The sequence below is a fragment of the Aspergillus pseudotamarii genome (assembly GCF_009193445.1).
Source record: "Aspergillus pseudotamarii strain CBS 117625 unplaced genomic scaffold BDV38scaffold_78, whole genome shotgun sequence".
Taxonomy (NCBI): domain Eukaryota; kingdom Fungi; phylum Ascomycota; class Eurotiomycetes; order Eurotiales; family Aspergillaceae; genus Aspergillus; species Aspergillus pseudotamarii.
Window position 1 is genome coordinate 43,459 of NW_022475092.1, and position 27,911 is coordinate 71,369.

At 48.5% G+C, this 27,911-nt stretch overlaps 7 protein-coding genes and 2 non-coding genes across 9 annotated transcripts; 4 read left to right on the top strand and 5 right to left on the bottom strand.

Moving 5' to 3' along the window:
- Nucleotides 1-1,143: 1,143 nt before the first annotated feature.
- Nucleotides 1,144-3,781, top strand: BDV38DRAFT_274889 (C2H2-type zinc finger protein; the record flags this gene model as incomplete). The annotated part of the gene is made up of 3 exons (XM_032057923.1): nt 1,144-1,279; nt 1,452-3,579; nt 3,640-3,781. The coding sequence occupies 3 exons, from the start codon at nt 1,144-1,146 to the stop codon at nt 3,779-3,781; spliced, it is 2,406 nt and encodes an 801-aa protein (XP_031908744.1).
- An 869-nt stretch (nt 3,782-4,650) lies between these two features.
- BDV38DRAFT_201523 (FluC/FEX family fluoride channel) lies at nt 4,651-6,644 on the bottom strand. Its single transcript, XM_032052460.1, has one exon. It carries the CDS (start codon nt 6,241-6,243, stop codon nt 4,957-4,959), a length of 1,287 nt encoding a protein of 428 aa, XP_031908745.1. The 5' UTR covers nt 6,244-6,644; the 3' UTR covers nt 4,651-4,956.
- A 1-nt stretch (nt 6,645) lies between these two features.
- Nucleotides 6,646-7,679, top strand: BDV38DRAFT_201494 (uracil phosphoribosyltransferase). The gene is made up of 3 exons (XM_032052459.1): nt 6,646-6,953; nt 7,010-7,109; nt 7,169-7,679. Exons 1-3 carry the CDS (start codon nt 6,777-6,779, stop codon nt 7,576-7,578), a joined length of 687 nt encoding a protein of 228 aa, XP_031908746.1. The 5' UTR covers nt 6,646-6,776; the 3' UTR covers nt 7,579-7,679.
- Nucleotides 7,680-7,876: 197 nt separating this feature from the next.
- On the bottom strand, nt 7,877-7,981 carry BDV38DRAFT_t218. Its single transcript has one exon. It is a non-coding gene; the product is annotated as a tRNA-Thr (tRNA).
- Nucleotides 7,982-10,027: 2,046 nt separating this feature from the next.
- Nucleotides 10,028-10,131, bottom strand: BDV38DRAFT_t217. Its single transcript has one exon. It is a non-coding gene; the product is annotated as a tRNA-Phe (tRNA).
- Nucleotides 10,132-11,164: 1,033 nt separating this feature from the next.
- On the top strand, nt 11,165-13,452 carry BDV38DRAFT_201697 (uncharacterized protein). Its single transcript, XM_032052462.1, has 2 exons — nt 11,165-12,131; nt 12,193-13,452. The coding sequence occupies exons 1-2, from the start codon at nt 11,265-11,267 to the stop codon at nt 13,126-13,128; spliced, it is 1,803 nt and encodes a 600-aa protein (XP_031908747.1). The 5' UTR covers nt 11,165-11,264; the 3' UTR covers nt 13,129-13,452.
- A 133-nt stretch (nt 13,453-13,585) lies between these two features.
- BDV38DRAFT_201702 (RNA helicase SLH1) lies at nt 13,586-20,012 on the bottom strand. The gene has a single exon (XM_032052463.1). The coding sequence runs from the start codon at nt 19,705-19,707 to the stop codon at nt 13,711-13,713; it is 5,997 nt and encodes a 1,998-aa protein (XP_031908748.1). The 5' UTR covers nt 19,708-20,012; the 3' UTR covers nt 13,586-13,710.
- A 1,138-nt stretch (nt 20,013-21,150) lies between these two features.
- Nucleotides 21,151-23,018, top strand: BDV38DRAFT_202086 (metallophosphatase domain-containing protein). Its single transcript, XM_032052466.1, has one exon. It carries the CDS (start codon nt 21,678-21,680, stop codon nt 22,752-22,754), a length of 1,077 nt encoding a protein of 358 aa, XP_031908749.1. The 5' UTR covers nt 21,151-21,677; the 3' UTR covers nt 22,755-23,018.
- Nucleotides 22,977-25,179, bottom strand: BDV38DRAFT_201720 (L-lactate dehydrogenase (cytochrome)). Its single transcript, XM_032052464.1, has 3 exons — nt 24,702-25,179; nt 24,335-24,648; nt 22,977-24,278 (listed from the first exon to the last, which is right to left on the bottom strand). The coding sequence occupies exons 1-3, from the start codon at nt 24,808-24,810 to the stop codon at nt 23,199-23,201; spliced, it is 1,503 nt and encodes a 500-aa protein (XP_031908750.1). The 5' UTR covers nt 24,811-25,179; the 3' UTR covers nt 22,977-23,198.
- Between the last annotated feature and the right edge of the window lie 2,732 nt (nt 25,180-27,911).

Sequence of the window (27,911 nt, forward strand, 5' to 3'; positions counted from 1 at the left end):
TTCCACTCGAGCTTTTTCGGGGCCCAATGCGTTGTTGTGTTGTGTGGAAAATAGAGTAAAAAAAAAAAGTGGGTATGTAGATGGTCCCTCACATTCAAAAAAGAAAAATGGGAGAAACTCTTAGGACTAACAAAACGGCGGAATGAACAAGTCTTTCTAGACCCCCGGTTGACCCGGGTTGACGGGTTTGAACTTACAGCAGTCCATGTGGGCTGTAGTGGGTTGGTTGATGTGCTTTGTTTGGATGTATACTTTGGCCCGTATGCAAGCTGTATTTAGTCGTATGGGACGGAGTACGGAAGGACGTGTACTAACCAGGTTACGTTTAGCTTTGTGATCCAGTTAGTCAGAAGGGGAAACAAGGGTGCTGATTGGCCCTCGGTGGAATTGGCGGTGGTGTTAAGGGACCCAGTGCGTGGACATTCCGGAGACAGTCTGTTCGCTTGTTCCCCTCCGTGAGTCCCGCCCGGAAGCCCCTCTTTTCCTGGCCAGTGCCTCTGCTCCCACTTTCCTTGTTGTTGCGCTTTCTCGCCGCCCAAATCGCCAACACTAACACTGGACACGACCGCCTCACTGTCGCGATTCAGCGATCGCCCCGAATCTGCCATCGGCTTGTGCCCACGTCCTGGCGCGACTTTTCTCACACTCGCTTCTCAATACCCACCCCCTCGCTCCCCTTCCCCTTCGACCAGAACTTCCCTAAACTCACTTTCTCCTCATCCATCCATATTTCCCCCTCCTCTTCTTCTTTTCTTCTCTTTTCTTCCTTACCACTTTCCCTCTTCTCTCCTCTTCCACCCTTCCCCCTTCCTCTTTTTCTCTTCTTTTCTTTTCTATATACCCTTACGACCGACCAGTTTATTGTTTGCGATTCCTTTGATTCCGTTTTCCCCTCCTGGCTCATAAGCCACGGCTTCGTTTTCCTCCCCTCGGTCCGCCTGTGGCTGGACCCTCCGCAATCATCGTGTGCTTCAGTATTAACCCCGCCCAAGGAATGATCAGACAACTCACAGACTTCTTGTCGTTATCTCGCTTTCAGAACCGGTGTGAAGTCACAAAAGGGACGATATCGCAATCTTTCTCGCCGTCGTTGTCTTGCTGAGAAGATCTGTGGTCCGCCTTTCGCTGCACCGTCTCTAAGAAATGGCTCCATCCGCATCGAACACGGCCAACAACTCGCCGGCCAAAAAGACATCCGCACCAGAGAAGAAATACAAGTGCCAATTTTGTAATCGCGCTTTTAGCAGAAGCGAACATCGCAGCAGACATGAACGTTCCCGTAAGTGACACATCCTTTCATATCCTCACAATCAGGTCTTCTATGCTGTTGATACCATGCGGGGCTTGGTCGCGTGTGTATTATGGCTTCTGGACGCGATTTTCAGTCCTGCATTGTGGAGAAATGGTGTGATTCGAACATGGCGGATGATGCTGACGTGTTGACTCAACAGACACAAAAGAGAGGCCCTTCAAGTGCCTAAAATGTCGGAGTACCTTTGTTCGTCGAGACCTCCTTCTTCGCCATGACCGTACTGTCCACGCTAAGGATGGTGGGATCCCACTTGTTTCCGAGGGCCGCCGACGTGGCGGCGCAGGTGTTCAGAAGTCCTCCCCTGCACCTGCACCTCCCAAGCCTTCAATTACAATTGATCCTGCTACGTTGGAGCAAATTGAGGCAAGCAGTGACGGTATGGTCGACCTTGAAACTGCAGCCATGTTGATGACAGATTTCCAACATAAAGCCGCAGCCGCTGCTACCAGTCAGGTTAATGATCGTGCTGAATCGGATCGCTCTTTCTCTCCCGGACGCGGTTCGCTACTAGAACCCTCTGTATCTTATTTGTCGGGCAACGCGACGTTGCCCCAAATGCCTTGGGACACCCTAGTCTCTCCTGTTGATACGAAGCACTTTATGACCCATGACAATGGCCCAGACTCGCATACACTATCGTCGAGCATGGCACGGCATGGTGATGCGCTTGCACCTTCGCTTCACTCGCTGGTCAACTCGTTACCCGTGTCTGGAAATTCCACTCCCAACGCCTTGTCACCATACCCCTCGATGACAGGTCCTGTCAGCCCGGTGAACTACCGGAAGTCTCCCGGACCCAGCCAAGCACTGACCCTGCCCAAGGCTCCTCAAATCGCAAACGAAATTGAGCGGAATATGATCGTAGAACGTATCAGGAATGCCGACGCGCTTGGATCGCTTCCCGAGAGCTTCCAGCTTCCATCGACGGCAGCCTTGAACAAGTATCTATCGACGTATTTCAACCTGTATCACCATCATTTGCCCTTCTTGCATCAGGAGTCCTTCAGGCCTACAAACACCTCGCCTCCGCTGTTGTTAGCCGTACTCTCTATTGGCGCTCTGTACACTTTTGAGCGTCAACACGCATTCATGCTCCATGTTGGCTCGAAGATGCTGGTTACGCAGTTCCTGCAACACAAGGACAACTTCGATTCGAGAAAATGCCCGCTGTGGGCTATGCAAAGCAGCCTGCTGAACATGATCTTTGAGAGTTGGAGCGGTGATCCGAAAGGCCTTGAATGGACATGCTCCATCAAGAGCTTGCTCGCTAACATGGTCGCTGGTAACCGCTATCAACTGAAGCTTCGCACCGAGGCTCGCGAGGGAGCCAAGCCCACCCGGGAAGAGTGGATTGAAGACGAGTCATGCCGTCGAACCTACTATGCGGTTTACATCTTTTTCGGCATGCTCACGCTGACCTTCAACCACACTCCCGCAATGAGCTTCGACGAATTCGATAACCTAGAGCTTCCATCGTCAGAATCGCTTTGGAATCTTGATGTCACGGATGATGAGGCATGGCGCCGTAGCTTGGCTTCGACCACTACCCTCACAGTGCGTGAAGCCCACGACTGTCTCTTCCAAGGTGAACAAGTTCGTTATAGCGCTTTTGCGACTCGTGTCTTGATCAACGCTCTGTTCTTACAGGTCTGGAACCACAAGCGGAGCTTTGAGGCTCTGCAAGACGTTGTGACAGAATATAAGCTCCGTCTCGCACTCGAAACATGGGAGAACTCTCTTGAGGTTTGTGAGCCAGAGACGATCGTGGTGCCCCTCAGCACTCCTCAAAAAGGTCATCCATTGATCTTCAACTCTATGGCTGTTTATCGCAACACGCGCGCTCGGTTGGAGGTCGACCTTAAGTCGATCCAGGAGGCCTTGCGGTACCATTCGTCTTATGAAGTGGCTGCTGCCATGACAGTTGCTCGTGAGAAGGTGAAGCGTTCCCAGGAGATGAACAAGGTTATCCAGTCCTGCTTCGAATGCATCGAGATTGCCGCCGTCCAAGGAATTAACTGGGTTGCGAAGACATCTGCTACCAACTGGAGTGTCGAGCATCCGCTCTGTGGCTTGGATCTGATGGTCATCTTGAGTCTCTGGCTCTATCGCCTGGAACATGACGAGGAACCAGCGACTGAGGCTGAGATGGCCATCTACAACAAGGTGCGGAATTTGTTCGATGATGACGCCGTCGATGCCTTTGGTAAACTCAGCTCCACTGTGGCCCGTGTATGGGGTAATATCCTAGACGGAGTGGTAGTATGGGGGTAAGTTTCAATCTCTCTAACGCACAATATCGAAAATCCAAGTTACTGACAACGTCTCAGAATTACCAAGCTCATGGGCGAATCGTTCAAGCTTCACTCACAGGCCTTGGTTGGCTACGAAGACTCATTGCGCGTCGCCAAGGACCAACCTATTCACCCAATGCCAACCAAGACACTTGTTAGTGTAGGCACGGCGTACTAGGCGATGAGTACGTCGGCTTCGAGAGTTTTATACACTATAATCGACTTTTTTTTTATCGCCGTTATGCTCTTTTGGCCCTCAGGGCTGAGTTTCACCTCTTGTGTTTCTCACTCTGACTCGGGTCGCATTCATCATTGAACGTTTTCGCTTTTTCTTCCTCTCGTTTCCTGGGCATTTGGACACTGGCGGAATCTCGGATTTTTAGGGTCGGGATGGGAGGAGCAAGAAGGTGGGCGGCGAAGTTTGATTTCCGGTTATGGAATGCTATGATCTGAACCGCCGCATAATGCTTCTTGCTGGTGTCTCCTGACTGACGTTTGTTCATCGTTTAATCATTTTGTTACGTCTTTCCTTGCGTCGTTTATAGTCATTCCTGTTGGTTTTTGCAAGAGCTCACAGGAGTCCGGTGTGGTCATTTTTTTGTTTTTACGGGCAGTTTCCCAAGGCAACATCTCGACACCCGGCTGGTCCTGTGTGTTCTTCACTTTAGCACTCGGTGGAGTTGTTGTTTCCTTGATACTCATCATTACACTCTTAATCCTTAGTGCTTCTTTTCTACGCATCAGCGTGTTTGGTCAATTTGCCAGTCGATTTGTCCCCTGATCATTTGATACCTTGTCCGTTATATATTCATCTTACCACTTTAAAGCTTCTCTTCAAGTCACTCGTTCTCATATACTTTGGTCTACTATTTTTACTTTTTTGAGCTTTTGCCCTAATGTATTTGAGTTAGAACCGTTCTGAGTTTATGTGTCTATGCCCGTCCCCGCCGTTAATGTTTGCGTTCTATCTCACCCCCCTCATATTTTTTTGACGTTTTTTATCTTGTTTGACGCAACTGTTTTGCATGTTTTGATATTCCGTTCTTGAAGATTGTTCAATTGTTTATCTTTATCTTTACAATGTTTATTTGGTCTTTTCCGCTTGCTTGCACATGGTTTTGCGTTGTAGTACCCTGTACTATAAGTAATTCTAGCACAAAATACAATTTGTTTGAGCGGGGAATGCAATTATTCTATTACACAGTAAATAGTTGTGGTACATGTCAAAGAGCAACGAATAGTAGCAGTAGGATTAGGTTATGGTAGCATCTATTATGTTATTGACTAATTATAAGTTTTATCGTAGTCCTATATACATCTTTGAAAAGCTATAGAATACATACGTCTAACAACTCATTTACAAACGGGTTCCACGAACCCCCTGGTCCACCTCAAGGAGCCCGTAATAATTACAAAAAATCCCAGCGCAACCCCGATACTGACAGTTCCATAGAAATAGGCATGTCGTCGACGACTCAGCCCATTCAATTCTGCTACCCACGTGCTAATCGTGGTTACTGAACCACAGAACCCATCCATGACACCAGCGAGCACCTGACAGCTCGTGAGAATCGACGAACTAGCCCCAGAGCCAACCGAGGAGGCCCCGACGCCATCGACATGCTGCAAGTCATAGCACATGGCGAGGATGATAGTTCCGAAGATGTTCACGACAAACGTACCTAGCGGGAAAGCGGGGAGTCGGGCATTCAACACTAGAGAAACACAGTAACGCAGGAAGCAGCCGAGCGGCGCGAAAACGACAGCAAACACTGCGCGACCACGCCAGAACTCTGGTCCATTGCCGTGGCGATCCGGGGGCCATATTGCGAGGAAGACGGCGCCCAGCCAGCAGCCCCAGCCAAGGACGATGAAGAGGGGGTCTATGAGTCGGCGCGTGAAGCGGAAGGGGAAAGATGGGGTTAAGGGATCGAGAGCGAGGGCGAGATGGGCGCCGAAAATGAGTGCGCCGAGACTGAGCGCGACCGTTATTAGGATGACGGCTACTAGCGCCATGAAGCTGTATCCACCATTGGGGGTAGAGGGATCCGACAGGTCGTTGGATAGCGCGAGGAAGATGTCGCGTATGAAGCTGGAGAAGGAGGTAAAGCAGCCGCAGAATCCGGTTGTTAGGCCGATGTACAATGGGATTGTCTTTTTAATGGACTTGTGACGTTTCAATTCGGCGCTTGGGTCTGTTCCCGTGCCGTTGTTGTCGTTGTTCTGGTTCACGTCACCCCATTCTTCGCGAAAGAGGTTCTTGTCTTCGAGGAAGAAACCCATCAGTAGCGATCCTCCTACGTTGGCCCAGAGGACGCCCGTTACCACGGGCGCGCCCGGGTAGGCGGTCAGGGCTTGGAGGCCGAGACGTGCTAAAGTGCCAAAAATAGCGAAGAAGACCAGGTATGAAAGAGTGAAAAGGTGTGTAGCATGTTTGGAGAGGGGTCTTTCGACAGGTTCCCTGCGTGAGGGCGTTGGTTCAACGGGGCCGTAAGGAGGCTTGTCACTGGTGGGAGGCAACCCATATCCTTCGGATGACCAGGCTTGGCGCTGCGAAGCTTCTTCGGTAGTGGGAGGTGGCGCTTGGGTTTCAGGCAGCTGTTCAGTGTCGTTGGTAGGCATTGTACTTGTGGATTGCATGTCGAATGACAATGCGCGATATGATTCACATAATCTCTTTAGCGAAGGGTAGTGTTGGGAAGGAAAATGAGGAGCTGTGAAAAGTCAGTGTGGAAGGAGTGAAGATTGGACGGAGAGAGTGGGTCATGGTAGTATGTGGGTATCTTAGTGGATAAACAATGATTTAGTTGTTGATAGACAGCTGATAAGTGATTGTTGATAGCTTATCAGTTCCCGATAAACGACAATGAGAGGGGCTAGAGGTGGAGATAAAGAAAGTAGGAATTAGAAGGGAGTGAAGGAATGACAAGGTAACAGAGTGTGACTTGGAATTCTAAGCGAAGAACAACGGGATGCTGACATCAAGGTACATATACATACATACATACATACCATACAGTACCTGAGCAGGTGACACGACACATCCCGACCCCTCACTTCTCTGATGTGTATATATTTCTTGCTTCTCCCCCCTCACAAGCTCCCATTTCCTTATCTCCCTATCTTTCTACGACCTCTAGAACTATACGATACTCCCGACTACGTCAGCTACGATGTCTCTTCCACCAAATGTCCATATTTCATCCCACCCGTGCCTACAAGCCAAGATATCCCAGCTACGGTCCCATAAAACCTCTACCCGCGAAACAAGGAGCCTTGTCCATGAAATCACGACCATTCTAGGCGTGGAGGCCTTCTCAACGGTATTGAAAACTACAAAGCGGGGAACGGTAAGGATTGATCACCCCTGATCGTATCGGATCGACGATGTTGATCCACTTTCCAGGATCAAACCCCGTTAGGTATCGAATATGATACCCAAGATATTGACCCCGCCAATGTCGCCATGGTACCCATTCTTCGGTCTGGACTGGGCATGACTGAGGGTATGTTGTCCGACTAGCTCTGAGGGGTACAAATTCTCACTATACGCACGACAATTTAGCAATTAACAGCCTGCTCCCGGCCCCGGTCCCCATCTACCATCTAGGTCTCTTCCGTGAGAAGTTCACCCTTCAACCCGTCGAATACTACAATAACCTCCCCTACCAACGCCAGGACGGCTCTGACTCCAACACCGCCGCCGCAGACACAGCTATTCTTCTTGACCCCATCGTCGCCACAGGTGCCACGGCTGAAGCGGCGATTCACCTTCTGCGTGAGTGGGGAGTGAAGCGAGTGGTAATGCTCAGTGTACTGGGCTCCGAGACGGGCATTCGTCGGGCTGTAGACTCTTGGCCTGAGGGAGTAGAGTTCTGGACAGGAGCGGTGGATGAGAAATGCAATGAACGAGGCATGATTGTTCCTGGCTTAGGTGATATCGGCGATAGATTGTTCGTTGCCATTGGCAAGTAGGATCGGGCAATTCTCAATATATTTCATCGTTTCCGACGCAGCAATATAACTCCATAGATCTAATTATATCTCTAATAATCGAGGTAATGTGTTGTTGCCCCCATAGGAAGTGTGAGATCTTCCTAGGACATACATGATAAATGAATGAAAATGAGACCAGAAGAGATGATGCCGAACAATGGTTTTTCTTTAATTAACCCTCTAATTAGTTAATGGTACATACAGTACTAACTTAACTACTACTAGTAGTAGGACTGTCAACATGTGAGGATATATTTGGCAGGGAAAAAAAAGTACTTGCCCCCACGCGGGATTGAACCGCGGACCTCATCATGTCAACCGAAAGAGGCTTTTGGATGCCTCAGGCTACGAGTGATGCGCTCTGCGACTGAGCTATAAGGGCGAGTTATACGAGGTTTTCGTATAAAATTAAAATCACAATGGGGTGATACATTTCATTTTCATAAAGCAATTGCAGGCAGGGGTTTAAACCGAAGGCTTGGCTGGATTTATCTATCCTCTTCTGAGATCGCGTGCGGCTCTTACTCAATATCAGTCCCCACCAACCACCTCACGCCTATACCTAGCCGGTCTAATCTCTCTGCAGAATTTAATGTAAGCTCCCTGACCGGGATTTGAGATTTGTGTCTATCTTTTCATGTTCCCTTCAAGTAATGCATGTGCTACGATATCGATAAAGCATGCGCTCCTGTACATAGGTTTGGTGTGTTGGTTTTCTTGGACCATGGAGTCGCTGAAGCATTGAATCCCTCTCCAATATGGAGTGATTATATCGTCAGCCATATATGTTACCACGGACACCTAGCCGAGTGTAAGGTAAAACGTATTCATCTTTTCCCATGAAACTTTAAGGTATGGAAATCAATAGCCTTGACCTTTCTGTAGAGACCCTAAGCGAGCGAGACTAGGGAGAGGATTGTTGCGCGGCATGATAGGGATGTGGTTATGGGACGCAAACTCCCATTGTAACCCTCACGCAGCAGGGATTCTTCTATAACCACGGCCGCGGCTTTATAGGACCATAGAAGGCCTACCTGATTCGGTTTCTTAAGAGCTATGTTACTGCTGCTGCGGTTGTCGCTAACTTAAGACAAAAGCCCACCGAACCCCATTGTGGCTGTTACAGGGCCAGCACACCGTGGCACTGCTGATGATTAGAGCGATGATTGTAGGTTGGACTCGGCGAGAATGGTGAAACCACATTTGAATAGCGTGCATAGTAGTAACAAGCGTTACAGACCAGAGCACAACTAGGAATGAATACCTGTAAGTCTTAATTTAGGAGTACACTATTCGAGTGTGGTGATCTGACACATGAGGAATATATACAACATTGCTGAGCAGATTGAATTACATGTTGATCTTGCGACTGTCTCACTGAAAATCTCAGATGAGTTCCTTTCATGAAACTTGGAGACAGTTTATCAGTCATTTTTGGTGCTAGAGGGATAGGCTGCTGAAGAAGACGAGGAGAGTTACAGGCCCGATCTGACTTTCCGACCATTCGACTTGCAATCTCTAAAGCGTAATGTCGACCCAGGAGCCTCGCAGATGGCTGTCATCACCTTGGAGAGCACATAGTCTTCTCTTTTATTGCCCATCGACATAAGTTGGACTGTAAAAGCCACACGTTTTGTATTGCACCGCTATTGCAGACGTCCAACACCAGCATCAAGATGAAGTTGCTTGGTCTTGATTCCAGTTTGATCCATACCAGCGAACTAGTAAAAGAATCTGTCTTGTACGGCAGATTCAGGTCTTGTACTCCTGGCGTCAGGTCCAAGACTTTTGCTTTATGGGCTAGGATAATCAGAACCGTCTCTCATATCGTAGTGGACCCCACCGTCGGCTTTCCATAAACCCGTAGACAGTTGATCAGTCATTTTTGGCGCTGGAGGGATAGGTGTTTAAGTAAGACAAGGAGATATTGAACGAGTAGGTCTATGTACAGTGATGATTAGGAACAGAGATAGTGATTTCCGGTGATGGCAAGGACGCTTGATTCTTGCAGTCTACTCTGTAGATATATGAGGTTTCTACATTTTGGAGAGGTTTGCGTGTCCAAATTGCAGTTATGGATTGAGAATCGAGAGTCATTTCTCCTGATTGGATGCTGGGGGGAAACGAAAAAGAAATGAAAAAGAAATAAAAATAGAAATAAAAATTAAAGGGAATAGGAACAGACGAAAAAAGGAAAAATAAAGCCGCTGGGCTACTCAGGACATATGCCAATCAGGCCCTTGTGCGAATCTCTCTTACATTTGGTGCGCACTACTAGTATTAGTTATTTTCCTACGTGAAGGCATCTATTACTGCTTGCATTTGCAAAGTAATCTTCATAATGAACAGTCTTAACAATGTTTTAATTTCAGGGAGATAAATATCTATGGTGCATCAAAATTGAGGTGAACGAAAATGCAAAAAATATTGCGGTGAGCCGGGATCGAACCGGCGACCTTTAGATAACCCGAATGGGTTTATCTGATCGAAGTAAACTTCAGTCTAACGCTCTCCCAACTGAGCTATCCCCGCAACTGTTGATATGTGGGAGTGCTAAAAGGAAGGAAGACCTCTATAATACATTATGAAGTTCAACATCATAAATACATAACAGTGATTAGGAGGTCAATTCGGCTCGTCTCATTATATTTTTTGCTTTTTACTTGCCTGTCCTGATTGTCCTGCACAGCTCTTTTTCTTGTCTTCTCTTTCCTTTTTTTTTTTTTTTCTCTGATTTCTATGTTGATAATTTGAATCAAGCTACTGCTGTGCTTTTCCCTTTTTCTTCCCCAGTCTCTTCGTCTAAGATCTTTACTGTGTACATTTGAATTAGGATATCCACTCATTACTGTTTGCATGACGGAGTTCCTACCTAGTGAGGCTATAACGCAAAGGAAAGTCTCCGCCGACGCTTTGACGCTAATCTGGCAGTTAGGGCACGGGAGATGAGAGTCCAATCATGCAACTCCCGCTAGACTGATCTAGGGTAAAAAGTCACCTGAGTGGGTCACTTAACATGTCCTCCCTTAATTTCGCAACATCAACGTTCATTTGCAACCTTCCAAATAAGCATCGTGATAGGGTACGACGGAATGAGGGACTCCATCCACCGCTACCAGTCTATGAAGGCCATGAGGACCAGGCCGTACACGTTCCTCCCATGCGTTGTCCAATGGAAGGGCTGAGGGACCTCTTTGTGACAGTTTTTGACTCAAGCGCCCCGGCGCTTGATCAACAGGCACAGCGTTGGTCTGAGACTTTCCTTGGTTTGTTTTAGAAGATCTCGCTTCGTCCAATCTACTGGAAATTAAATTGCGACACTTGGCCAACCCGTGTCTGATTAGATCGATCCATAACTCTGCGACAATCTCCACTGCGTCCAAATCCTCGTCATCCTTGAACCCTCCTTTTCTTTTATCATGGACTGACTGACTCTTTCCTTCTCTCGTGTACCGTTTCACCATTTAGGGCCTTCTGGAAGGCTGTCCGTTCCTTTTATTGTTGTTATTATTATCTTCCTTTCCGATGCTGAGATAGAGTCTCATGCCAGCTTACTTTCACACTATCACTCGTTTAGTTTCTTTATCTGAATTCAATTTTTTGTTGGAATCCATTAGCTCCTACTTTCAATAAAATTCAGCATTGCTGAGCCGCAAATCGCGCAAATGGCCAGAGGTCTCTTTCTGGGGAAACCCCGTGCCCCACGGGAATCAGCCATTTCCAATCCCATCTCCATGCATACTGACGCATTACCACGAAATGACCTCAAGGCCTTGAAAAATGGCAGCACAGCGCACCATCGGCCGATCCAGCAGACCCACGGGGACTTCCAGCGCCCCTCGACATCAGACGGACGCCAGAAGGACAGGAAGGTAGAAATACCCGGGCCTGGATTCGATTTTCGGATAGCGGTGCCTCCAGCTGAAGCGATACAATCACCGACACACAGCGAGAATGGCTCGGAAGAAAACATGATCGGGATCGCTCTAGGTAGTCCTCGCTTGGTAAATCCACAGAACACCTTTTCGCAGATGCAAGAGAAGGCGCTAGAGTCTGCGCGCGGACGCCCCAAAGCAGCCCCGCAGCTCCAGCGGAAGCCGAGCAAGTGGAGGAAAATCGGTGGATTGTTCAAGGCGAAGAATGCTGTTGCATCGGGTGCGAGTCAGCCTTTTTATCAAGTTCAGGTTCAGGGTAGTCAGGCACCTCTTGCGCAGGATTCTTCCCATTCCATTGATTATCAGGCTCGCGAGGCGAAATCCAACCATGTCGTGGATACAGAGGTATGGCCGTGTCTTGAGCCGGAGGTCAGGGCCGAAGAGAAGCAACAAAATGCCAGTGTCGCACAGGTGCCAGCTCAAGATAGACAGCAGTCTGTCGAGTCGAAATCGGGACCTCTCCTGCAGGTCGATATCCCAAGTATTGAGATGGAACGATACAGCGTTATGTTCAGCGCTCTACTCAACAAAAATGAGCCTTCACCGTTGAATAGGCGCAGCAGAACACTAGAAAATATGAGCGCTCCCAACACCGAGGTAAATAATCCAATATATTCCCCGATACAACATCACGTACAAATTACTGAAGACACATCAGACATCACCGCCATCACCAGACTTACTTCCGCCCCGACGAAGGGCCACCTCGCCAACACGCTCAAATTCCCCTAGACTCTCATTATTCCCAGCAACACACAAGAGCAAAGCTTCCAAGGTGCTAGGCACTCAAAACCTCCCACGGGGCCCCAGTCCCTTACCCCGAAACCAAGTATCTAGAGCAGAGTCGCGCCAGGGAGACTCGTCCAATGAACAAGATCACATTCTCCTCATGGTCCACAGCGATACAATAGGCTGCCACAAACCCCAAGACTCAGTATCCTCGTTCATTTCAAGCACAACCATTGACTCAGAAGATGAAAAATTCATCTTGCAAAAGCTCAAGCCAGTCCAAACCTACGTTGACCCCAAAGGCGAGCCAGAATGGGAGATGATCAACAAGAGGAAGCCATCTACAGACGACACGAAATCGCAGAAGTCAACCCCCGCGCTCTCGCTCAACACCCAAGAACTATCGCCCGAGCCTGCGAACAGTGAGTCGACGGCATCGTCTCCGATCCTCTCGCCCCTTGCCGCCGTTCAACAAAGATTCTCTCCCTTATCTCCCTCGGATAGTAATAAATCTGTCTCACCAGCGGACACCATCCGCATGCCTCTTGCCAACGAAGTCACAACCGAAGAAGACGACAAGACGAAAGATGAGCATGAGCCCGCAGATCCCAAGCCGGCCGAGGAACCAGAGTCAGATGCTGAACAGGAACACGAGGAACAAGAACAGGAGCCAGCCGATCCCCTCCCGACCATCGAGATCTCCATCGCAAGATCTGTTTCCGTCTCAAAGAGAAAACAAGTCTTGGTCCCTGTGGGACGGCGACCTGATCGTCTCACTCCCAGGGCTAGAACCCCCCAAATGGTGAATGGACAGTACGGTCATCGGCATGGCAATTCTCAGGATGCTCGCATCGAAAGTGTATGATGTGCTGGAATTGATAATTGCTGCGTTCCCTCTCTCTCTCTTTGAGATCCTGTTGCATCCGGTGCTGGAGTGGCGACTTAACCTTTCGCTCCCTTTTTCGCGACCCATTCCCTTCATATTTCTCTGGTTGCCTTCGAAACCAGCATTGCGACTAAAGGGTTTTATCTTCCTTCTTTCCTTTTCTTGATCTATACTATGCATATTCGTTCCGTCATTGACGTCGATTTGCGTTCCCATTCATTCTTTTGAGCACAGCCTCACGTTCAATCTTTCTTTTCTGAATTCATGACTTCTTTTTTGGCGGCGCCGAAAGCGAGAGCCGGGTCTTTTTTTTTTTTTTTTTTTTTTTTTTTTTTTTTTTTTTTTTTTTTTTTTTTTTTTTCTCATGAGAGCCTGGATTATCTTTTAAAAGGACAGGAGTAGTGGTCGATGATTAGGTGTTATAAACTTTCTTCAGTTAGGTTCATCCATATTGTGCATTTTATATACTCCCATTTGTTGATGTATTTTGGCTTAGATCAACCAATTGAATTGTTTCATAGAGTTCTATTTAAATATCTACTTCCATGTATAGGAAATAACTCAATTCTTCTCTGGGTAATTGGCCGGCTCAGGCACGGCCTGTTTTTCAGGACCCATATCCACTTCCACATTCGGCAGAGTCCATTCCATGCCAGGATACGAATCGCTGATGACCTTGACCTTGATGCCGTTCTTAGCTGCCGTGTCTGGGAATTTGACAGATGACCGGATTGTGAGAGGAGGTCCGCCTCTATGATTGTTCTTCTCACTGGGCTTGCTTGATCCGGCGTTATTCTTGCCGCGGTTATTGCGCTGCTTCCCGACGGGAGGCCAGGAGACTCTCTTCAGAGCAAGTAGTTCCCCGTCTTTACCGTCTGAAGCTGCGCTACAGACGATCAAGAAGAAGCCTTCTGTTTGTGGCTTCGGGAATCGAGGTGCGTAGATTCTGTATTCTGAGTCCATTGCAGGGTTGCGTCTGGTCAAGGATACACTAATACCCGTTGACGAGACCTTGGAGACTGATACCGATAGATTTGGCAGATATGAGGCAGCTTTGGTGAATTGGGCGGCCTGGGGAGGAGAAAGCTGTAGTTTCTTGGAGAGAGTTGACACAGCAGCCGTAGGTAGAGATGAGAGCGTAGCAAGGGAGCCTGGGAGGAAGGGTGCTTTGGCGCTGACACCAACGCCTGGAAGAACCGACAGTGGGATATCTTCAGGCCACCTGGCTGACTTAATGCATTGAAGCAGGGACATGAGCATCTGACAAGCATGCAGGTAGCCTAATTCGGCCATGACATCGATTGAAGCCTGCAGAATACGGATGCCCTGATCTAGAACAGAGGTTTGATCTCCGACATAATCGGATATCGGAAGATCAATTCGCGACATGTACGCTTGAAGCAATAAGAACGCTTTCACGTGGGGATCCCACATTGGTAAGTCTCCCATTGATTCAACAGATAGCGGTAAATTCTGAGCCAACTCTGCATTAATGAGATCCTCATTATGTCGCACAGGCAACTCGTCGAATTCTGTCGCAGAACACATCCAGCTCAAGACGTCATGGAATGTAGGATTCGGCTTTGCATGAGCCATGAGGTACCGAATTGTCTTGTGCGACAAATAGTAATAGCTCATGACCTTGCCAAATGGTGTCGGGTCAACTTCACCTGTCGCGGAATCAAGCACAACACATGACGACGCTGCTAACTCGCCGAGCGACTTATCGACCAGATCAATCATGAAATCCTGGGCTATAGTTTGAGCGGCGATAGTATTGTGCTCCTCGGCCGAGATCTCTAGGCCATAGTACGAAGGGTTCTTATGCAGTCTCCGGAAGAAAAACGTCCAAGTCAGGTAATCAAGTGCATCTTGTTTTGTTGTAATTGTTCCTGCAGAAACTTCAGCTCCCAAATGGTTATCGAGGACTTTGTGTAAAGTGGATTCTACCGGGAACCCGGTGTGCAAGAAGTGCTTGTAAAACGCTTTCTTTGAGTCTTGAGTGAAAATGCGAGCAATACCAGACGAGTCGAACTGCGGACGACCTGCACGACCCAGCATTTGCAGAACGTCAGTTAAGTCCATGTCCCTATAACCCTCGATCTTTGCATCAAAGAACTGGGTTCCTTTGACAACTACAAGGTGCGCTGGAAGGTTAACACCCCATGCGAGTGTACTTGTCGCGACAAGAATCTGTATCTTGTTGTTTGCGAAAAGCTCCTCGGCTAGCTGACGATCAGATTCCACCAAACCGGCATGATGCAGGCCGATACCGAAGCTGAGCGCCTCTCGCAATGCATCATCTTTGACTCGCGCGAGATTCAACTCTAAATCATCCTCCGACATGCGTACAAATCGACGAGGGTTATCCTCCATTCCGCAATAATTGATCAGATCCTTGGCAGTTAGACGAGTCTGCCTACGAGAAGCGACGAAAACAATCACAGGCTTTTCTGGAGAGTGGTTTTTGATAGCCAGAAAAGTTGGTCGGTTCATAGACTGCATGAGGGGACAGAATCCACGTTGCTCAGGGAAACCATCAATGTAAATCTCGAGGGGCACAGGACGCACAGAGTGCCGGAAATTATACAGTCCTTCTTTCACACCCAACCAATTCGCCAAATCAGTGGCATTGGCGCAAGCAGTAGACATACCCATCAGCCGAACGGATCCCTTGGATTGTGAAGCAATGTAATTCATCCGAGATACAATGATTTCAAGAATAGGGCCTCGGTCACCGCCTAGCAAATGAATTTCATCAATAATCACCAAGCTGACCTTGCGAACGTAATCTCTGGTCTGCCAACTACGAGAGATACCGTCCCATTTCTCAGGTGTTGTGATAATGATGTCTGCATCTCGAATGGTCCGCGTGTCCGGAGTATTATCGCCAGTCAACTCGACTAACTTCAGACCCATAGGTCCTGTGAGTCGCTTTTTCCAGTCGTGGACCCGCTCGCGGACGAGGGCTTTCATCGGTGCAATATACACAACCTTCGATCCAGGCTTTTCCCTGAAAGCCCACCACATAGCCAACTCTGCAGCCACCGTCTTTCCACTTCCTGTAGGGGAGCCTAGGAGGACGTTGGCAGGAGTGTGATAGAGAAGGTGGAAAATCTGTGTTTGCATTGGGTTGAAGAACTGGAAACGCTGTCCATAGAGTTCTTCGAGAATAGGATTTTTGAGAGCAGAAATCGGTAGTGGTTGGAGGTTGAGAAGGTCTGTATAAACACTTTCTGTGTCGGGACGGATAAGATGTTGGAATGAGACTGGAGTTACCGTTTCCACACCTAACCATCGATCTGATATCGCACGAACGTAGATTTGACTTGGTAATGGATCCGAAAGCGGGATGGTGAAGTTGAGTTCGTGCTCATCATGGAGCTTCTTCCGGCTGAGGATGAAATACTCATGATGGTAAATCTCGGAAGTTTCCGAGTTCTCTACCCAGATCCAGTACGATTCTGAAGCTCCATGATGCCTGTCATTCCAAGTATACTCGGGATAAAGGCATAGGCGGATGCGCAGAACGTCGCGGTTCAGAGGTGCGATTTCAGCTTCCACGCTGAGGGTAGGGAAATTGTCTAATAATTTTGCTAGCGTCTTGCCCATTTTCTGGTTGTGAACCAGCTGCCCAATCTCTGCAATATCCATGTCCCTCATCGATTCAATAGAGGAACTGGGCAGCCTCTCATCCAGATTTCTGAGGATGGGTTGGGGAAGATCAAACTGATGGAATGGGTGATCGAAAGGCCAGATCTGTTTCTCAATGGACTTGCACATTGACAGCAGGACTTGGCATTGGTAACCCCAACGCCGGTTCAGTGCAATCATAAATAAAGCGCGGCATATACGAGCTGCATTTTGTGCAACATAGCCGGTATCCGATACCAATGCGAAGTCTTCAACTTTAGCACGCGAAATATAGGACTGTAGCAGAATATTGGTCTTTGCATGAGGAGAATCGTTTCCACCCTCTATCTCTGTCTGAACGGCCTCTTCCCGTAGCCTGTTCAGCTCCTTTGACTCGTTTTCTCTCGACTGAATATTGTCGAATTCACCGCTCATACTGATCATTTTCAGCACGTCTGCTTCTCCTGCCTCGGCACGCATTAATTCGTTGAAAATTTCGATGCTGGTCTGCAGAACGTAGTACTGGCTTGCAATGCGGCCAACATCCTTCGCTCGGAGTTCCTCTGTCCGTTCATTGAAGATGATCATTTGACTCTTTTGCAATACGAGGGCAGCTTGAATGATCAACTGTCGACGTCTTTGGACTAACATGGGATCGTCACGTATTTCAGCCCACTCAATGCCATAATTCCGAGGCTCCCGCTTCATGCGCACAAAGAGGTAAGAATATCCCAGCCACTGTACAGCTTCCGGGACGGAGGTGACCGTGCCAAGCGAAATCTCGGCATTTAAATTGTCTACAAGTCTGCTGGAGAAACGTGACTCAATCGGCTGTTGGGATGTCACCGCAGAGAGATAATGGTGCAGCTTATCATGTGTGGTACAGATGAAGCCGATACCCGTATCTTGGAATTGGGGACGACCAGCACGACCGAAGATTTGAAGGACATCGAGAATGCCAAGGTCGACGAATTTTCCCTCCTGGGGATTGTACAACTGTGTTCCCTTAATGACAACTGCCGCAGCAGGAAGGTTGACACCCCATGCCAGTGTAGCGGTACAGCAAAGAACCTTAATAAGGCCTTCGGAGAACATACGTTCCATCAAGTTACGGTCGCTCCGGCTCATTCCAGCGTGATGAGTTCCGAAACCACTGGCGAAAAGATCCCGTAACTCACGAGCACGAGCATGTTTCATATCCTTGAGCCCGTTTGAGTAGTTTTCATGGTCCTGGCAGCTGAAGAGGTTCTCGCAGCCCTCATCAGCAGCCATTTGTTTCAACATTCGAGCAGTTAAGACAGTATCTTTCCGCGAATGCACAAAGACCATGACCTGATGTCCTCTTTCAAGCATATCACGCACTTTCTCGTAAGATACAACATCAATGTTTTCTCGAGATTGTTTGGAGCCAGGCTTTCCTTTGACGCCAATAAAGTGTTGCTCAAGAGGAACAGGTCGAAACGAACTGTCAAAGTAGAATAGACCAGCCATCTTATTCACCTTGAGAAAATCGGCGACATCGAGATAGTTGGGCAGAGTGGCAGAAAGACCAACGATACGGATGAGTGATTGCGTACTCTCGACCTGACGCTGGGTACGGGCTACCAAAGACTCGATAACGGCACCACGCTCGTCGTGAAGCATATGAACCTCATCGATGATCAACAACCGTACTTTCTGTACAAGCTCAGTGTCTCCAGTGCTCTTCCGTGTTACCACGTCCCATTTCTCAGGGGTGGTAACAATGATTTGGGTTTCAACGATCTCACGCTTTGTGAGTTGCATGTCGCCAGTCAGTTCACGGACCTGAATTCCGAGCCAGGCCAGTCGCTTCCCAAGCTTCTCAGTGACTTCAGCAGCCAACGCTTTCATCGGAGCCACATAAACGATCTTGAAGTCATCCACCTGAACGGCAAACTCTGTTGCCTCCAGTTGTTCAACAGGGTTTGGAATAGTATTCTTGCCAATGGCATTGAGAATCGTCAGCATCGCGGCGTCCGTCTTACCAGCACCAGTTGGAGCACAAATAAGCATGTTTTCACTTGTTTTGTAAGCAACTTCATACAGTAAACTCTGCATCCGGTTCAATGTTTTGTAACCTTTGAAGGTGCCTTGACATAGGCCGTCCAATGAAGATATTTGTACCAGCTTTTGCGTGGTTCCCAAAGTGCCTATCCTGGAAGCTGGAACCTCCACCTCCGTGTATTTCTGCTCATCTATCTGCTTGCTACCAAGAGGCAGCCCATATTTCTTTCCACTAAATGAAAGAACGTTCCTATTGTCATGCGACTTAAAAACGTGGGGGTACTGTGGCTCCTGTCTCGTTTGCGCCGGCATCAATGGAGCATTCTTGTGTTCAAAGTCCTGCTGCCGTAGGGCCTGTTCCCGTTCTGCCCTTGTCTGCAACCTTCCTGAGAAAAGACCATCCGTCTGCGCTTCCGGACCACTGTGAATGCCCCTGAGGATTTCCGTCCGATGTGCGATCAACTCAATTACGAAGTCCAAGTCATCGAACCCAACAATTTCGGCCAGGGACATTTGCAGTTCGTCGTCTCCGCTGTCGGTCGCTAGTGCAGCTGCGATCTGTTGGGCTAGCTCATTGGCACTCAGCCCGGGCTTTTGAGAGGTTAGGCTCTGGCATTTCTGCTCTAGCCAAAACTGGTCGTAAGACGACGCTGAGGGAGAAGCGAAACCATCGAACTCCTCGAAATCAGCACTGGACTCATCGTCGGAACTGATGACATCCCAGATATCGTCGACTGTGGCGGGTGATGAATAGTCCTCGTCAAGATCTAGATCCAAGTCACTGCCATAGCCAAGCTGGTCTTTAGCGGGGTCTTTGGGAAGCTTTAGCTCTGCAATGGCCTGCCGCATGGCAGCCAGTTGCGTAAGCCACTGCGACTCAACAGATCCAGGTCCGCCCATGATGAGAAAATGTGCACAAAGACAATGCTGTACAAAATGAAGACAAGTAACAGGAATAAAGCAGCAACTAAAAGCCGTGGAGTTGGAGTTAGATGGAGAGGTTAGATTTGAGCGGGCAGAACGAAAGACCGCCTAACAGATATGATTAGCGGTAGATAGGACGAGAGTATGCACTATTCCTAATACAGGTGTAATGATCTATCAGGGCTGACGTAATCGTCTATAGTTATTGTTTACACCCAGATAGCGTTTTCTATCATGGTGAAATTTCAGGACAGTTCCTTAGGTAGGGAGGTGGAGTAGTAGTGCATACGATCTAATGATTATAGAGCTAAAAGACCTCGGCTCTGAGTTTTGGTTGGACACGTTGGTGGGCGCTCCGGCCGCAGCTGAGAACAGAATACTGTGGTGTTCATGAGCGTATAAATAGCATTTTCAGAGTAATATGGTGCAATAATTTTGCCATATCTAGTCTGCGAAAGCTTTTGAAAACCCCTAGTATTTAGGATACCAATTATCAAACTCCTAGTCCACAATGCTAGCGAAATTTCCATCGTTGACCATGATATTCGCAAGGCGTAGGTCTCCATGGGTGAACACAATCTGGTACTTATTCTGGGATAACATGCCAGCTAAGAAGTGCTTAATGTGATATCTCGGTGCCATTAATTGATAAGCATCGATAAGTACCTCAATGAGAGCTTCTTCGGTAGTAAACGGTCCTTGACATGTATATTAGCTTTTGTGACAATTCAAGCATAGACATCGCTCCCAGATTGGATCCGTAACAGGGCCAAAGCTAACCGAGCCTATATAGTCGCTGGGACCAATCTCATGAAGTTCACAGGTGTATTGTTTGAGCTGGATGGGGACACGACCTTTTGTGATCTTATCATATGTCTCCCAGGCTTTATCCGGAGTCTGGCCCTCCATAAAACTCATAAAAATGTAAGTATCAAATAGACAACCGAAGTCAAGAATATCTCTGCTTATTGGACTATAAGTGTAATAGGCAGATATTTTTGGTACGGGCATTGCTTTGTATTTTCTTTGGTTAATATCATACTTGTCGCCTCGTTAAGTGTAACACGAGATCCGAATTTACCCCAATTTCAGGGGATACCCTCGCTATCCTAACACTGCCCCAGTGGAAGATAGTGTTGCTCTTGTTAACCTTCTCCTTGACAGTTTGCAGATTTAGCACCGAAAAGCTAGGAACTGAGCAAAGGATATTTATTTCTGGCTCACTGTCCACAGGCTGTGCAGTCTGCTTCTGTTCGGTACTCGACATTTTAAAGAGATAAATAGGGTAACAAACTAAATAACTTCAACATGTAGACTTTAGATGACCAGTCAATGAAGGTATGTTTGGGTCCGCGATAAACAATCTTGCGGGGTCGTTGCCTGAGATGACAAAACTAACCCAATCAGATGACTGCTTAGTTGGAATGTCTCCATATATAACTTCAAACATAGAGGGGCCTTGCTCCTTACTTCAATAGGTAAATCAAGTTCATGATTGCAAACGGGAACGCTTCTTGATATAGCCCCAGGATAGAGCATAGGTTTATTAGAGAGAGTCTTATTAGTTCCTCTAGGGTTCAAGTTGATATAAATATCGTTTCCCCGCAGATGATATTCATGCCAATGAGCATCTGGCTATATAAGCTGTGACCTATTAAAATTTAAATGGCAAGAACACATGTATGCTCAAGGAAATACCCACATCATTGGATAAATTTTAATATCTAACCATAAAGTGCTGGCATTGGTGATGAAAGCCAACGAAGTTGAAGTTCGGTCTCATGTATGTGACGAAGCATGTGATTGGCCGAACTATTTATGGACAGCGTCAGTGACCTCCCGCAGCATAAGTTCTCCACCTCAAAGGCAGGGAACAGCAAGTCAAGACTACCCTCGGGTCTCCCTCGACCTACACTTCCCCTCTTCACCGTAAATCCTCCTCAACCATGACCTCCCCCTACCATCGCCGTCCTATACCAGATTACTTCCTTGCCTCTCCACTCGCCGCGTTCCTCTACCCTCTCCACCACATTCTCCTCAGACTCCGCGGACCACCTCGATTACCTCCACCAGACGCCCACCCCATCCGAGTCGTCTGCATCTCCGACACCCACACCCTCGAATGGGATGATGTGCCAGACGGTGACCTTTTAATACACGCCGGCGATCTATGCAACGATGGCAGCGTGCGCGAGATCCAAGCAGCGGTAGACTGGCTCCGAGGACTACCCCATCCCCACAAGGTAGTCATCTGCGGCAATCACGACAGCTACTTCGACGTACGGTCGCGACTAGAAGAAGACCGGGACAAATCCTTCGCAACGGTTTCCTCCTCCACAGCCTCGCTCCGCTCCATCGATGACCTTGAAAGTCCCCACCGCATCGACTGGGGCGATATCCACTACCTCCAACACTCCGCTGTCACCCTTTCCTTCCCTCCACCTTCATCCACCGGCTCTCGTACTCGCTCCCTCACCATCTACGGCGCCCCTCAAATCCCCGCCCTTGTTCCCTTCGGCCCCGAGCATGCCTTCACCTATCCACCCCACTACGACGCCTGGTCAGGCACCGTTCCCCCAAACACCGACATCCTCATCACCCACACCCCACCACAATCCCATCTAGATCTCTCCCCCGTATACTCCACCGGATGCCCATTTCTTCTCACAGAAGCATGGCGCGTCCAGCCCGCCCTCCACGTATTTGGGCACATCCACGCCGCTTACGGCATGGAGCCAGTCTACTGGGATGAGGCGCAGAAAGCGTGGGAACGACTCTGTGCGTCGCGGCGACGACGGGCCCGTAACGGCCGTTTCAGCTCGCTCTTCGGCTTTCTCCGAGACCTGTTCAATATTTCCGGTTTGGTTGACTCAGCCCGGGTCGTTGTGTATGGTGTTTTGGGAGTGGTGTGGGCTAAGGTTTGGGGTGGTGAAAATCGCGGCTGCGGGTGGATGGTGAATGCAGCTTGCATGTCTCGGGATTCGAAAGGGTTGTCAAATAAGCCGCAGGTTGTGGTTTTATAAGACCGACAGAGTCATGTCAGTATGGTTCTTGGGGGTTGTAAATAGCCTGGGGAGGTAATGATTGACGTGTGCATGTACATAGGTTCGTTTGGTGCGCTATGCATGGTGTTTTTGCGGCGTTACCTCTTATAAATATTCTTAATTCTTGTTGGGGATTAGTTGGAAGCAGGTGATAAAAGTTGTTTAATCTTAAGATGTATTCTTTTTGTTTATATTTATAACCCAGTCATCACGTCTATATGTCTGGGAGTGCGTAACGTCTTTTCACTAAATGTACAGGAATCACCATCATATATCGTCGGACCACGTCTGACGATGGGGTATATACAATCGGCTAGGTGGCGAATCTATCAACCAACGACCGTCAACAACATAAACCGCAAAACAAGCTTCACGTGAAGGACATGCATAAATAAAGGAAGCCAAGAATGAAATTTTCAACCACTACAGCTTAGCCTTCTCGCTAAACCGAGGTGCCTGGAGAGGATCATAGGCACGGAGGGTCAAGGTGTCCGAGGGAACAGAAGCATGGTGACCGCTGTTCAGGCCACGGACATCGATCAGGCTAGGGTTGAGGTCTGCAATCTTGGTGGCTCCAATCAAACGCATGTTCATTTCCATCTCGTCCTTGAGAAGCTGCATCGCGCGATCCACGCCGGCCTGGCCGTACGTGGACATGGCGTACAGGAATGGCCGTCCGATACCTACACCACGGGCGCCCAGGCACAGGGCTTTCAGAATATCCGTGGAACGACGGACACCGCCGTCAATGTAGATCTCGATCTTGTTCTCCCAGCCGCGCTCTCGGAGGATGGGCATAACGTCTGCGAGGACCTCGACGCCAGAAGGCGCGGTGTCCAGCTGGCGACCGCCGTGGTTGGAGAGGACGACACCGTCCAGACCTATCTCGGCGGCACGGAGGACGTCTTCAACGCGCTGGACACCCTTCAAGACGATGGGCATCTTTGTGATGGACTGGAACCAGGGAATGTCCTTCCAGGAAAGAGAGGGGTCGATGAACGACGAGATGGCCCTGGCGGCACCCTGGGAGCGATCAACGGCATCGCCTCCGCTGGCTTGGACGTTGGAGCCCTCGTCGGAGAATTTGGAGCGCATGTCCTTCTCACGGCGGCCGAGTTGAGGGGCGTCTACGGTGATGAATAGACCCTTGCAGCCGCGGGCTTCAGCATGCTGAACAATGCGCTTGGTGATTTCGCGGTCTTTGTTCACGTAAAGCTGCAGCCATTGTACCTGGTCACCCTTCTTGGCGTCCACAATCTCGTCAAAGGAGCAGGAAGCTAATGTGGGGATCATCTGGATGACATCGTGATCGTGGGCAGCGCGAGTGAGCACCACTTCACCCTCAGGGTTACCCAGCTTTCCGAGGGCAGTGGCGGTCACGTAGAAGGGAATCGAGGTCTTCGCTCCGAGCATTGTAGTCGAGAAGTCAACATTCTCCACGTCAACGAGGATTTGAGGACGGAACCAGATCTTGTGGAAGGCAGAGTGGTTTTCACGCATAGTCTGGAGGAGTTAAATTAGCATGGTGCAATATTCTGATTCGTGCTATTGCCCCTTACAATTTCATCATCGGCACCGCTAGAGTAGTATGCCCATGCGGTCTTTTTCATCACATCCCGTGCGACTGCCTCGAAGTCCATCAGGTTGTAGCATGCTTGCAACGGGGGCATCCGCTTGATCCGCTCTTGCCGTTCTGTTTCTTCGGGGTCGGCAACCTTCTCTTCCTGTTCGACAGTGCTCATGTCAACCTCTCCCAGGTGCTTAGAGCCATCGAGGTATTTGTCTAGAGTGTCCGGAGGGTGGATAGGGTCGAATTCCTCGGTCGCATCCTTGCCTGCGTACTTCAGGATGATCTTTTGACCACCGGGATGCTCTGTTGCCGCTGTTAGAAGACTTTCAGCCTGAAGGTACCGCAATGTACTATACCTGGTAAGAATTCGGTCACATCGTACGCCTTTCCATGGACAATGACCCAGCAAGAGTCGCGGGAGTTGTGCTGGGCGACATCGGCGCCGGTGAGCTTGCCTTTGTTCATCTTGGGTAGAAAATAGAAAAAGAAAAGTTGTATGAATTGTTTCCGTGGCGAGACAAACTGATCGAAAGGCAGAAGGAAACCGGAGGTTCCAAGGAAGCTATAAATATGGGTGAGATAGTAAAAAGTCTTGTCCCAGAAATTCAAGAGACGAGGTTACAAGTTAGGCTTAGGCTGAACACATGAATGGACCTCGGGATAATGGACAGCGAATTGAAATGGGGCTCGCAGCAATCGGAGGGCACTCGTTGGTCGGATAAACGATAAAGAACGGGAGTTGATGTGCTAAACTGCGAAGCCTGGGGAATCATTGCGGGGATCCGATTCGGGCGACGTGTTTCTCGGCCGACTTTGTTGCGGCGGCGGCCAAGTTCCAGACTTCCAGTCGGTTGGGTATGGAGTACGGAGTACCTCCACTACGGTCACTTATGTATGTACCATCGCTGAACAACAACCATCTTCCCGTGAACATGTCACGGAAACAAAGAGAGTGCCCCTTTAAACCCCTTTAAATTCTATGGGAGCTCATTTCCTCTGATCGGATATGATTTGGTAATAAATAGCGCTGGAGATCCCCGACAATTGATCTACGTATATTAACTCACAGTCCCCCCCAAGAGGTGAACTATTTCTGAAGTCGCATTGGCAGCCTCCCCCATTCTTATGGGGCTTGCTGGTTCGGGTCCTTCAAAACAGACATTGGAGTATCCGATTTGCACATTGAGAATGTAGGTGGCAAATATATCAGATGAACATTTTTCTTCCCTGTTCTTACCCTTACATATGTAGTGTGGATTGCAATGTTTAATGGAAAGTACTATCGAGTTGATACAACTCCAGATATTATTGGGCCCAGACCTGCAGAAACATAAGCCGAGTCTTAGACTCATATAACAAGCCAAGCAAGGGACACGATGTTGTGACACATGCTTTTCCAGAACGAATGGAACAAGGGCCTGTCGATAAGGATAATCATGCAGAGACATTCTGCATGCATTTCCAAATATGGAATGCTGAATGCGTCTGAAAGAAAAACACAAGATGGCAAAAGGAGAAACATTGCCGAGTTAAATGCAAATTAAGCAAACTCTGCTAGGAACGAAATTGAAGCCAGAACTTTCAGGCGGCAAGGCATCAAAATCCCCTAGTGTCTTCCAATTGCTGTAACTGATCCGAGAACGTAAGGCTGATGATCTCCGATCATAGCTTACCAATGCGCGGTTATCTGATAGTTATAGCGTTTTCCCGCAAGCTTGCAAAATGGCGCACTTGGTTGTTGGTATTGCACCTGTGTCGCTCTACATTTACTGAGCAAATGCACTAAAATGAGTAATCTCAGAAGCAGGAAAGAACTGCTTTAAAAAGCGCATGGGTGAGTACCTCTGTCATTATTAAGTTTGGTGATAAATACCTGTCATTCCAATGGTATCTTGCAATGTGATATGGCCGAAAATGCGTCGTGAACAACGTCCATCTTCAACCTAAGTGCAATTTATGCTTTTCTGCTTTGATAGTTATGCAGAACGTGATACTGATTCGATCTGAGAATCTCGCGCTTCAAAAGAAGTCATGAGATACAGACAAGCTGAGATACCCGGCCCCTGCTTTCGAAGGCATGAATGGCGCTCAAATGGAGACTTGATTATCATATTGAAGATAGGCAACGTAGAAGCGGGGTTGCAGTTTTCAACCTTCGAAAAAATCATAAGATGAATCTATCCTGCCCCTCGTTATTCCACTGTGCATCATTGGCATACTCCTAGCATGGCTGATGACTTCATTGCAATCTCCTATACTCCATATGCCTTGCTTTGGGGAGCATGTGTCCAATGAAAAGGTGTTAATCTGGTCTTCAGATCTCCCACGTCACTACAAGAACTGATTGTACTGAAGCATCTAGACTAGTCTCAGGCTATATTAAGATCTTTGTGGAATTCTTGCCCCTGAGACGCGTCCGTGATTCTATTCTTTTCTCTGCCTCGTGACTATGTTTTCCGGGACCTCCGGCATACACCTATCGGCACCGGCGTGCCGAGCCTGCTGTACTTAAGCCATCGGCTTCCCGACCTATTTCCTCCTGTGTAGCCGGCCCTGGAATTTTGGTATAACGCTGGCCTTTACACTTTACATTTTACTGGCGAACCTCTCTACATCACGGCACTTCTACATCTGATCATGTCGAAAACTCATCACATATTTCCTATTACTTAATGTTGAGTACCATGAATACTTGGCACTCAACATATACCAGCACGATGACTAACCATCATTCTCATTCGCATATTCGTTCCACCTCATCCAACGAACCAGTCGTTTTGGCATTCGGTGTGTGTCTGCACATTTTTTTCCTTTTTTTTTCCGACATTCATTTCTCACTATTCCGTCGGAGCTTCACCGGTTAGCCAAGACTTTTCTTCCCGGCAGGCGGGCCGGCTGCCTCAAAACGGTCTGATCCCGACGCTTACTCCCAAAGCCGACCGAGAAATCGGCATCGGCCCCGCTGTCTCTTCAACTCGAGATGGGATGGGTCTGAAGCCGGCCGAAGTTTTGCCTGAACACTGAGACAGATGCAATATGGTGGGTTCTAGCGTAAAAGAAGATGATGGACTGCATGCAGTGATGCACTGGACTACCGATGAGGAATGGTGTCAGATTTGGCCCACCTGAAGCTCAGACAGGCATCAGATTTTTCGACGCCATAGCGGCTATACACGAGCATACAAGTCATTGATATGGAATGTGTCGACAAAACGGGCAGTAACAGGTACGACGTCATCCTACAGACCGATCTCATGATCCTTCTGCAGGAGGCGCCGCACGTGTGGTCGTCATCGACAGCTGTCAGAGCGTACATAGTAGATACTCAGATCGGACTATCACCGTTCATTTCGTCAGATAACATCACCTTGCAGGTATGCGACCGGGGCGTGAGCCCTTTTTCGGAGAACGAGCGCCTCGTCTCGTGGTGGGCATGAAGTGTGAACAATTGTCCGCTCGACTATCACGACTGTTTCAGTCGATTGTGTGGGTTATGCGGAGCATTTTGTTTCGCTGTACACACGATGATTGCTCGAGAGCTATCCGCCGCATTCCGGATGTAACAT

Excerpts from the sequence above, each read along its gene's own strand:
- BDV38DRAFT_201523 (XM_032052460.1), bottom strand. The coding sequence starts at position 6,243 with ATGCAATCCACAAGTACAATGCCTACCAACGACACTGAACAGCTGCCT.
- BDV38DRAFT_201494 (XM_032052459.1), top strand. The coding sequence starts at position 6,777 with ATGTCTCTTCCACCAAATGTCCATATTTCATCCCACCCGTGCCTACAA. Across the intron at positions 6,954-7,009 it reads AAACTACAAAGCGGGGAACG|GATCAAACCCCGTTAGGTAT; the intron begins GTAAGGATTGAT and ends TCCACTTTCCAG. Across the intron at positions 7,110-7,168 it reads TGGACTGGGCATGACTGAGG|CAATTAACAGCCTGCTCCCG; the intron begins GTATGTTGTCCG and ends ACGACAATTTAG.
- BDV38DRAFT_201697 (XM_032052462.1), top strand. The coding sequence starts at position 11,265 with ATGGCCAGAGGTCTCTTTCTGGGGAAACCCCGTGCCCCACGGGAATCA. Across the intron at positions 12,132-12,192 it reads TGAGCGCTCCCAACACCGAG|ACATCACCGCCATCACCAGA; the intron begins GTAAATAATCCA and ends AAGACACATCAG.
- BDV38DRAFT_201702 (XM_032052463.1), bottom strand. The coding sequence starts at position 19,707 with ATGGGCGGACCTGGATCTGTTGAGTCGCAGTGGCTTACGCAACTGGCT.
- BDV38DRAFT_202086 (XM_032052466.1), top strand. The coding sequence starts at position 21,678 with ATGACCTCCCCCTACCATCGCCGTCCTATACCAGATTACTTCCTTGCC.
- BDV38DRAFT_201720 (XM_032052464.1), bottom strand. The coding sequence starts at position 24,810 with ATGAACAAAGGCAAGCTCACCGGCGCCGATGTCGCCCAGCACAACTCC. Across the intron at positions 24,649-24,701 it reads TGTGACCGAATTCTTACCAG|AGCATCCCGGTGGTCAAAAG; the intron begins GTATAGTACATT and ends CAGCGGCAACAG. Across the intron at positions 24,279-24,334 it reads GCGGTGCCGATGATGAAATT|ACTATGCGTGAAAACCACTC; the intron begins GTAAGGGGCAAT and ends TAACTCCTCCAG.